Source organism: Aptenodytes forsteri, unplaced genomic scaffold (assembly GCF_000699145.1).
Source record: "Aptenodytes forsteri isolate BGI_AS27 unplaced genomic scaffold, ASM69914v1 Scaffold119, whole genome shotgun sequence".
NCBI classification, from domain to species: Eukaryota; Metazoa; Chordata; class Aves; order Sphenisciformes; family Spheniscidae; genus Aptenodytes; species Aptenodytes forsteri.
In genome coordinates, this window is record NW_008796165.1 from 6,419,388 (window position 1) to 6,430,677 (window position 11,290).

The 11,290-nt window shown below is 43.7% G+C and overlaps 1 protein-coding gene across 1 annotated transcript in view; it reads right to left on the reverse strand.

The window, feature by feature from the left end:
* Positions 1–11,200, reverse strand: part of TRABD2B (TraB domain containing 2B) — a 298,757-nt gene extending 287,557 nt beyond the window's left edge. The window contains exon 1 of the mRNA XM_009287478.1: positions 10,538–11,200. Within this exon, the coding sequence (XP_009285753.1) occupies positions 10,538–11,200 (663 nt within the window). The remainder of the gene's footprint in view (positions 1–10,537) is intronic.
* Between the last annotated feature and the right edge of the window lie 90 nt (positions 11,201–11,290).

Sequence of the window (11,290 nt, forward strand, 5' to 3'; positions counted from 1 at the left end):
AGCTTCACTTTCTTGTTGGATGCAAGTACCAAGTGGTGTGTGTGGTTTTCTTCTGTGGTTTGGGGTGTGTGTGTGTGTGTGTGTTTTCTCTTTGTCCCAGAGTGTCTGCACTGCTGGTATTAGAGCTACAATTGTTCTATATAAAGCAAAGATCCCTTGAATGATCTGCCAAAGGCTTTATCTCTGAACAATCTTTGTCTGTACTTGCTTTGCCGTTAACCAGTTTTGACTCTGCTCCGCAATGGCTAGAGTTGCTTTGCCTTAACTGATATATATCAAAGAGAACTGCTAAAATTAACTGTTCATGAACTGTGTCCAGAATGTTAGATTAACTCATCTAGAATCCTTCAGTGAACAAACTGATTTATGATGTGTTATGACATTGTTACTCGATGTGTTGCACAACTCAATTTTAAAAAATGAAGAGTGCTCCATTAATAAGAGATAAATCTTTCCAGTGTAATTCAAATGAATCTGCAACAGCTTTAGAGAGAGCATGATAAGGGATCTTGTGTGGGTTTTGGTGATTGTGTTTTGCATTCCTAGGGATATCTTCCACTGGGATCTCTTTGTCAGTAATGACAAAATCCACCCAAAATATGCCAAAATGAGACACCTTTTGGGAGATTATAGCTCTTTATACTTCCCAAGACACAAAAGGGTACTACTACAAGTGATTCTCAACAGCTAATACTTTCAGGTTCGAGAATGTACACCAAGCGCACCCAACTATGCTTTCTTTCAACTTCAGAGCCATAATTTTGCTGAAGTCTCTACATGGTACGTCCCTTACAAGCTTATCCAGTCATAGTTAACACAGAGCAAGTGCTCAAAGCAGTCAGTTTCTAAAACACACCTTTATACATTAAGATATAAATAGAGTATTTTTTTAAAGCAAGCACTATTCCATTACTGGAACATGAACCAGTGTAAATGCTGACCTTAAATTATTAAGTTTCTAGAGCGTGTTTCAGATGCATACATGTTAAAGGCTCAGGTCTCTCTGGATACCTGGCTTCAACAAAAATGCCTTTGAAAGTGAGCTTGAATTATATACTGTACAGTATGTCTCATTTCACAGCCAAGCCACTTGAGTTAATAAAGAAAATCCTCCCTGGCCTCACACAATTAGCTGCGTAAAAAGCTAGTCAGTGCAAGTCTGCATACAGCAACATGCCAATCCATAAAGTCGAACAGTGTTTCGTGCCTGCGAACGCCTGCTGCCTTGACCCTCTGAACTTCATCTCGCCACCAGAAGACCTGAATTATTTCAGGACGGTATAACCTGGTCTCATGGCCTGATGCTCACACCCTTAAGTAAATAAAATATCTCCCTGGTGTTCTGCAAATGGAAAGGAGAAATGCTGAAGGAACTGAACTTCAGTTTGCTTGCAGCTGTCTACCAATAGGGCATCCCAGTTGTTTGAAGGCCTTGCCATATTAGAATTATTTTGGCCATAACTTGGTACTAAAAACTTGAGTTCGATTCTATGTCTAGTGAGTTATTTCCTTCTGCAAGCAAATAATGAGATTTTTTGAGAATGTTCTTTCTAGCTTTTTCTTGTGTTAATCAGGAAAGAAAGTCATTATGAAAAAGAAGGGCCTTCTGTATAAACTCATAAAAAGAATCATTTTGAGACCCTATAGCATACTTGCACCTCTCTTGCTCCTGTGATATCCCAAAAATAAAGAATTACCTGAGCTTGAAAGCAAACTACAAGTTGGCACCCCAGTTAGCTCCCAGTATGTCAGGACCAGCTCTTCACATAGTGTAAGGCTTAGCTCTTTTGCAATTAATAGTGCTATGGTGATTTTACCAGTGCTTTAGAACCAATGGGACACACTGGGACGTCTCCCATCACACTTCACTGCTGGAATGACATTAATCTCGATGATCATTTCTAAAATTGTAAATCAATCACATGCCAGAAATACAGACCTTCAAAAAGTTGGGCATGTTTCTCAAATCACCCTTTTGCCCTCTCCCCCTCTGCTGACTCTGCAAACTCCTATACTGTGAGCATTTTGTCTCACATTTAAATAAATATTCCCCATCACTATTATGCTGTCACCTGTAATAGGAAAAGCCTGCAAGAAATCAAAGGAAAGCAAAATTTGTGCGGTGGCAGAAAGTGTACAGAGAATAATCAGTCTTCATTGTGATTGTTAAACAAAAGTGAGGGAGCCTAATGGAGACCTTGGATTTAATACAGTCTCTAAAATATTGAGGGGATACTTTCAAGACATAGAATCTCGTACTTTAAAGAAATATTTTCCCTGTGTTCCCTGTAAGTTGACTTTTATTAAAATGGAAAGAGGTTTGAAAATAACTTAAAGATTTGTTTCCTTTTTCTCATTCCTTGGCTCACGAAGGGAGCCTGATGAATATCGCTTTGCTCTATGAAGGCAGCTTCTTCTCTGTTTTATGTATTGGGGATATCTGTGTCTCCCAATGGGTGCCCAAATACAAGACTTAGGGTAGAAGAAGCAAGTTTGATGCAATCTGGGGAAAACGTAAAGCATTTACTGTTATTCCCTTAATTGTGTTGTTACAGCTAAGATGTTGGCTATGACTGAATTGCTAGCTTTTCTCCATGCCCATCTCAATGAACTCTGTGATTTTGCAGGGATACCCAAGCCTGAAGAACCTCTGGACTAGAATGCATTTGAAAGGTTTCATAACTTCCACGTTAACTGAGCCTAGGAAAAGAAGAAATCAGAACACTTTCTTTTTCTTTTTTTACAATCCTTTCTCTATTTGCCAATAGGAGTTTCTGGGAATGGTTCAGTATTATCCCTGGCTTCAAGGGACACTCTGGAATGAGTACAACATATAGGATTTGATTCATACCAATGGTCTTTCACATCTAGCACTGCTACCCATTGGCATGGGCCGCAATCCTGATTTTGAACAAGTCAGTAATAAAACTCCCTTTTGACATCTGCAAGACTCTTCAACCCTCAGTGTTGTTGCAGTGCCTGGACAGAGGTGATCAGCAGTGGTCCACTGATAATACATCTAATTACAATATTTCAGGGATGATGATTTCTTCAGGCGTAACTGGCCTATGGGAGTCTATGTACAATGAGAAATGGGGTGTCTAGCCCCTCAGAGTGGAAAATCTAGGGTCTTTGATCTCATTCAAACTAAAAATACTTTTGCTAATGAGCCTCCTCAAGTCATACAACATCCATCCCAAAATGCTGAACACATGGTTTTAATTTACAGTTTTTAGCAACTTTCATTTATATTGTGCTAGAAGTCCTGAAATGACTTGCAGCAGAAGCTCTAAAAATTGGAAACCCAAGTGGTAAGGACTGCTGTTGGAATAACTAGTGATAAAAGCAGCAGTCATCTGTGCTAATTCCTGCTTGAGTTTCCGACACAGGTATTAACCATGTCACTTCTAATTCTCTATGCATTTAAATGACAACTAGATGCAATAAACAATAACAATAACACAAGGCAGCTATATTGTTCTCTTGAACACCAGAAAAAGCAAATCTATGGAGATGAATGAGACACCATAACTACTAGCTGTTGTAACAGATACAACCAGTCATGCATTTTAGTTGCATGTCTGTTCCCACTCTGCAGAGAGTATGGCCTTGTTCCAATTCCAGTCCATGAACTGAGATATTAAGTTCAAACACTGATATCTGCAGTTTTAAGCTCTGCAGGCACCAGTTTAATTTCTGGTGTCTCAAGCGAGCTGGAAACTGTAATGCTTTATGGGTTACAGAAAGAGTATTAGGTTCACAAATTGTTGCAATGTTCAGAAAAATGTCTTAGTGACTGCAAACTATAAATAATTTGAGCGGTTCAGAAAGATATTGAAGTTTTGTGATCAACCCACAGTGCTTTCTCTGGATTTTAAGTCTAGTAGCATCTAGGATCTGAATTGCTTGTCAGCTTGAAAGAGGGATTTGGGAAGGTGTGTGGACACGTGGCAGGTATGTTTCCCTGCAAAATAGGGTTCTTCTAACACTAACTCTTGAAAGTCAAAAAAAAAATGAAGTTCCCAAAACATTGGTTGTTGCTCAAAATCTCCATTTTTGTGCTATCCTAAACACTGTGCTCTGGGGAAGTCATTTTACAGTTCCTCATCCAAGCATACAGGGAACCCCTCTAATAGGACCAAAAGATGAAAGAAATCACACCAATTTCATTGGGCTCAAGCAGTAACTCTGATTTCTTCTGCCTTTTACCTGTCTCATCAACTCCTAATGACAGTGAAGAGATTAGTAAGGGTTCGCAGTGTAAAGCCTAGCACAGGGGAAACCTGTTATTTTACAGTGTGTCCCTCTGAAGTTCCCAAATATGCTTTGCCAGGAGCCCTGCCACCAATCTCCATCTCCGCAGGAGTGCAAGGTGAATGAGTGCCCTTGCTTAAGATCATTTCTGGCCTTTTCAATACAGGAACCTCTGACTAGCCTGAATGATGTGGGCTGGCTTTATAACATGGATTGCTACTCACTAGGGAGCTGAGGGGAGGCTGTTAAAGACTTTCTGAGGACTGTAGGTTGCACTATACTTGAAGTTGAGGTTTTTAAGGTCAATGGTTCGTTCTGTTTATAAGCAAAGCACTCTGGGCCCCGGGCAGGATCCTGACTGCTGTTGCAACAGCATCAGAAACTGACAGCAGACAACAAACAGAGAGAAAATCATCACTGTGGAAATACCATTTACTGAAGAGGGGGTATTTTGCACTTACTGGGTGAGCAGCTCGGAGGTGGCAAACTGCTCCAGGGGAGATCCCACAGGGATTTGAAAGCAGCATTAGTGCCTAAGTACGGGGATGGATTTGGGTCATCTGTCGCTCTTCTGATCCCCTTCCCTGAAGAAGAGCTTGCAGAGTGAATCTCCTCCAGGGAGCAAAGTACGTGCCTGGGTGCTCCCTGCACCTCTCACACTGCAGCGGTACCAGGGCTCTCTGCTGCTGGGACCAGGCATAGCCGGAGCCAAAGAGACCATGCTCTGACCTCAACTCACCTCTTGCCACACACACAGAAAAAAATGGCACAATTCTGCAATTTGATTTCTATACATTGGTAACGTTCAGCTGCCTCAAACATGGTAGGGACTCCCCTGAGTTCCAGGCTTGTTTGCCGCTGTTTTCTGGGGGTTTGTTCCTGTTAAAGTCCACATTACAAAGATGCGATTCCTGCCTAAAAACAATCACAAGCAGCACCCATAATTTTGCAAACAAATCAACCAGCAGAGTCCTCTTCAGATCTGCTCATGGGAAGCAGGTACACCTGTCCTAGGCTTGGATCTTACCAAGGGAGGTGTGAAGGATCAGAGAGAAAGGAAGGGCTTATATCTAACCTGTTCTACAAACACTTCTTGCAGTTATATACACAATAAATACAATAGATGAATTGCCAGCTGCCCCTCCAGCCATCATTAACTGACTGGCTTTTTTTCTTAATAGGCATCAAATGCCAGGGTGGGCCTTTCAAGGGGGCTGTGGTGAAGAAGCACACAGTAACTGGCTGTAAAGAACAACACGTACAGTTAGTTACAGCTATAAAACGTCAGCTGCTGATCCTTTCAGGTGTTACTGTGACTACTGTAGTTTTAATACCTGCATAGTTTCACCCGCAACAGTTCCCCTGGTAAAGACGTAAAGCAGCTCCACTAGTACTCAAAGGGAGTTAAATGGAAGCATTTCTATTTCCGCTGTATGAATTTCTAACCCAAGGTTAACTTTACTGGGGGAATTTTTTTACCCTGGGGTGTGGGAGGGTGAAGGGGGTGATAGTTTAATTAAAGCCAGCAAGCTGAAAACTGTGTGCACTATGTCTAACTATGTATAATCAAACCATTTAACAATGTTTCTTTCAACATTATTCAGCAATTGAAAGAGATGATACTACGCTATTTTTCATGACTTTTCATGAAGCCTGAAAATTTTTGGAAGCAAAAAGGCATGATTTCTATTAGGCAAACCCCACTTTTCTTTAAAAAAGATAAAAAATGTAAAAAAAAAAATCAATACTACTCCCTCAAATAAACTACACAGACTGTCAAAAGTCAACTAGCTTTGAAACTGAGCCCTTTAATCTGGTTCGGAAAACTTTGAGCCTGGATCTTTCATTAGTATAAACAGGCAAATTTCCCTTGAAGTCAGTTATACTAGTCCCTGTCAGCTCTGAGAATCCCAGCTTTGTAATCACAGAAATGTTTAATTTTTCAAGGGGATAGGGGAGATGGAATAGCAAGTCCAGGCCATGGCCCTGTCTATGTATGACTGTGTTGTGCTGTTTTGCCACTGAATGTCCAGCTTCAAGACTGCAGATCTGTCAGTGACCAAACGTGATGGACCACCCATTGGCCTTTTATTAAACAGTACTTGTTCCCCCTCTAATCCTATCACTAGAGTAATCAAAGCTGCCATGTCCCAGGGTTTGATGGAACAGCAGGACCTGGGAAATGAAGACTGATTTTGTTAACAAAGTCATTCCTGCCCCTTGAATGCTGTCTCATTGGTAGAAAGCAGGGAGACAAGGTTTATTTGTGCAGAGAATGAGGCGGCAGAGAAATGAAAGGGGAAGAATGGTGAAGTGTGAAGTTTAATCTGGCACGGTCTAAGGTTTCTTTCTTTGAGGCTGTCTCTGATCCAATCAACACCGGTTTGATATTTAACATCTCCCCCTGCAGTTGGAAATGATACAGGCTGGAGAAGGCTAGAGTCAGGGCTTCGCAAGCCCTGACCAGCATAGGGAGAGAAAAGGGGGTGCTGGTGGCTCCCCTCCAGCCTGACGGCTTCCCCCACTGACAGGTCAGGATGGAGTCTGGCCCTGACACAAAAGTCCCTTCATGAACCTTGGGATTAAGGGCATCTGGCATGTGCTGAATGCAGATTCTCACTGAAGAGAGCAAGTTCAAGATGGGATGGGAGGGGGATTTTATTTCTAACTTGGAGGAAGGGATATCAACATTGTCTCAGTCTGGGGATCCTGCTGAGAGACAGGATCAAACACGAGTGAGAGCTACCATCCACCTCCCCAGGGCAGAGCAGTTTGGGTAGAAAAGTAACACCTTCCCCTTGCTGGCCACACAGGCTTTTAGTTGGGATGTGATGCTGCCCAAGGGCACTCACCCACCGCAGCCCTGGGCGATCAGGGTGGACACAGACAGACCTGAGCAGCTGTAGGAGTCACCGTCTCCGTCCTCCTTACTCCAACGACAGTATATGTCAGGCGGGGGAGAGCTTTTCACCACAGACATGCATGAGGGTCACAAAGAGGATGGGAAAGCTTAACCCTCTCCCGAGCTGGCCCTCACAGGACGCATGGTCAAGTCCTCATGGCCTGTCATGGCCCCCACTGCAGTGCTTCTGCTGGCATCCCAACAGGAGAAGCCCCTGAACGCCATCCGCCCCTCACCAGCTCCTCTCAGTCCTGGACCACTTGATTTTGCACTTTCTGGCCACTCTGTAAATAAATATTTATGCTGTCAGACAGAAAAGTTGTCTGCTTCCTCCTCTTTGTGTGCCTCTCAGCTCTTTCTGTCCCACCTTCAGCAAAAACCCTGAAACTTCGTATACCAAGGAGCAGTGAAATTTCGATCTCACCCAAACCTGATTGGAGTTCCCCTGTAGCCAGGCTCCCAGCCCAGCCTTTTGCTGCGATTCAGACACCTTGCCACCAACTATACAATATCCAGGGCCCGGACTTTGTGTGACCAGCAGCTGCCAGAGTCCCAGGGGGAGCAAGGATGCTCCCTCCATGAGCCATGCAGGAAAGCAGCCGGTGAGCGGGAAAGGAGGGTGATCGGAGCAGTGCCGGTTTGGGAGAGCAGCACGAAACACTGAGCAGAGATTTCAGGGGGAGCAGAGCATCAAACTACAAAGTTTCTGAGTTTACAATAGAAAACAATGCACTGTGCTCTACCTGCAAGAGCTGGCTCTCCAGGAAGCAGCCAATTAAATGAGCCACCTTAATCTTTTCATCCGGCTAAGACAATCAACATTTCAAAGCGACGCACAGAACGTTTCAAAGATCGTTCCTGGTCAAAAATGCAAGTGTATCCACTTTCTGTCAGAGCAGATCAAAACCAAGTACCAAACCGGGACCACTCCTAGGTTTCCTCCTCCTCACGGTATCAGATTAATAGATTTGGTGCGTGTAGTCAGATTAAATATTTGCAGTAGCACAAAGCTGCCTTTGAGGGGAAGAAGTAAAAAAAAGCTTTTTTCTTTTTTAATTTGCTAAGGGCAAAAATACTGGACTTTGGGGATGGGGGAAACAAAAGCATTGACATGATTCAGCAAGGCACAGTTCTAAAACTTGAATTCTGAATGCAGAAAGTACGTGCAGTATTCCTGTAACAGTAATGCTGAAAACAGGTAAAAACTGCCGATGCCCTTAGCAGATTTGGGACTGTAATTTATCACAGATGTTCTCATCAAACTGTGCAAACACCCTACAAGACAAAAGCTGCTCAACTTCTGATTTCCATTTTAGTGTGTTTTAATAAGTGTCACTTAAGGAAGGCTCCAAGACCTGGAATTGGGAGGTGAAACCTAGCGATAGTAATCCACTCCACTAAATTAGCACAGTAATACACCAAGCAGTAGGACTGCCAGACGGTGTGATAACATTACAAATTACTATTGTTAAACAACTAGCCAGGTGTCAGGATGCATGAAATCTAGAGGAAGCAAGAAAATAAATATCTGGTTTGTTTTGTTTAATTTTGTCTCATGTTGTTCTGGTGGCCTTGTTCCCAGAAAAAGCTTCCATCTAGGAAAAATCCTCCTGAAGACTGATCTATTTTAGCAGCAATGTCAATTCTCTGTAATAATTAAAATGTAATGTATTTTTTTAATCAGCACAAACTTTTTGCATAAATGATTGTCCTTTACTTGTCAATAGCAGTAACACCTTTGCTGTTCTTTTTTAGATTATTATTGTAGCAAAATGAAGGGGAAATTTTTGTTTCTATTTAAAATTTAGAGAATGAGAGAAAAACAGAATTATGGTAAGAGTAGCAGTGAGTTTTGTACTCGGTCCCTTTTCCTTTCTCTGTCGCGCGCGCTCTCTCTCTCTCTTTCTAAAAAGAAAAAAACGTAATATGATTCACATTTAAAAGGCTTCCAAGTGGTACATTTTTAACCAAGTGCTTTCATGTGCTTGATTCTAACTGCCATTTTTGACCTAGTACAACCAAATGCTATTGGACGTCAGGAATGGTTCATTATTTTTACCTCACCTTAAAGAAGGGGCTCAACAGAGAGGATAGGCACTTAAACCTTTCAAACAGAACAGGGTAAAACGAATTCCTTGTTTTGCGTGTGCGTTAATTAACGCAAAGGTCCTGAGGGGCTTTCTTTTAATTATTTTTGTTGATAAACAAGAAAATCCCTCCAAAAGCGTATGCAACCAATCTTCTCCTTTGAAGGCTGTATGCAAAGTTAGACTTCTAGTTGAAATATTGGATGAACCAAATGTTAGTGAAAGCCAGACTTTTTCCCCTTAAAACAGTTCCCACTAGACTTCAGGGGAGAGGGGGGTGACAGCACTCTAAGGACATTTTAATCACACCAAAGATCAGTCCTTTAATCCTTATTCCCACATCACCAAGAATTTTTTTGCTCAAACTAGGACAGTAAGATAAAGCTGGAAATAGGCTGATCCAAAACTAATGATGAAAAGCAGGTTAAAAACGAAGTATCATAGCAGTAACTGACACCATCTTAAATTTCCCCTGGATTATTTGTTTTCTTCCACACACATTCATTTCCTGAATTTCTAGTAAATCTGATTTCATATAAACAGTTTCACAAAGCAAAGTCAATAGCTGTGACTGTGTTCCTGATTAATCCACTGAAATGAAATAGATCGCATGGCTTAGTATTTGGTTGTTTAAAGCTAAATCCACTGAAAGAATTCTGGAGTCCAGTTACACCAATAACTTTTGTTTCCTAATCTACATCCTTTTCTTTTTGCTGAACTTTACCTGTTCTAAAATGAAAAAAATCCATGCAGATTGCACATTTAATTTCCCCCAGTACATGAGGGCAACGTGAGCCAGTTTGTTTTGACCTGGAGTGACTACTAAAAAGACGACCAACGGTTTGCATGTACTTAAATCTATTTGAACAATGTTGAAATTTCTTTTTTCATTGTTCATGCTTCATCCTCTTCCTGACAAGTACCACAGAGCTGCTTTACTTAAAACAAACAAACAGAAAAAAAAGCACTTTTTACCCAGCTCTGGGACAGGATGGGAGGCGTGGAAGTTTCCCTCACAAGTGGCAAGCCAACAGACACACACATTCACACCCTGGACATTTGCCTCTCAAATAAATAATACACATGATAAACTCACTGCACACATTGCAGGATTTTGCAGGCAGCACGGATCGGCGCAATGGAAAACGGGCAGCCCGACGCAAAGGCTGTTGAGGCCCGCAAGTGACCCACCCCGCTGCAACAAGCTTGGGGTTCGCCCCCATAAACAGACCGAAATACGAGAAGAACAGCCCCTACCTCTGGGATAAGCCACAAGGCCCAGGAGCCTCCTTACCTGGGAGAAGTTGAGCCCGTTCAGCGGGTGACACTGCTCCTCCACCCTCTCCACTGCACCCGTTGTCTTCTTCATCCTCTCGGCCTCCTGGGCGAGGTAGAGATCAAGCACTGGCACCCCTCTGGAGCGGATGTCCGTCTCCGTCAAGGAGTTCACCATGAGCATCACCCAGACGGGCCTCTTGCGCTCCCAGTTGCCAGCAATGGCGTTGAAGAGGTAGTCAGCGTAGAGCCCTTTGCCCCGCTGGTCCGGGGTCATCCAGTGGGGCAGCATCAGCTTGATGTAGTCCAGGTGGCGTTTGAGGCGGCGGTACAGCTCCCGTGGCAGCACGTCCTGCAGGTTCTCCCCGTGGGGCAGCATCTGGCAGCTGGCCAGCCCCGAGATGGTGTAGGGGTCGGTGAGGTCCAGCTCAAAGTAGACGCTGGAACTGGCGTGGAAGGCGGCCTTGGAGTTGTCAGGGATGAAGTCCCACACCCGTGTGTAGGGCACGTGGATGGTGCCGAAGAGATAGGCGGGGGGGTTGCGGCGGATGGTCCAGAGGAAGGAGTTGAGCTCTCCTTGCTGGGGGGAGGACAGTGAGGGTCGGTCAGTGGCGGGGGGGCAGAGGGGCAGGAGGCAGCCCGCGGGGGGAACGCCACCCTCGGGGGGGTCCCTCTCCCCCATCTCCCCGCACAAGCCCTTGCCGGGCTTGGAGCAAGCAAAGCCCACGGGCACGAAGAGGCCCGCCTAGGGCAGAGTCCCGCGGTGACCCCT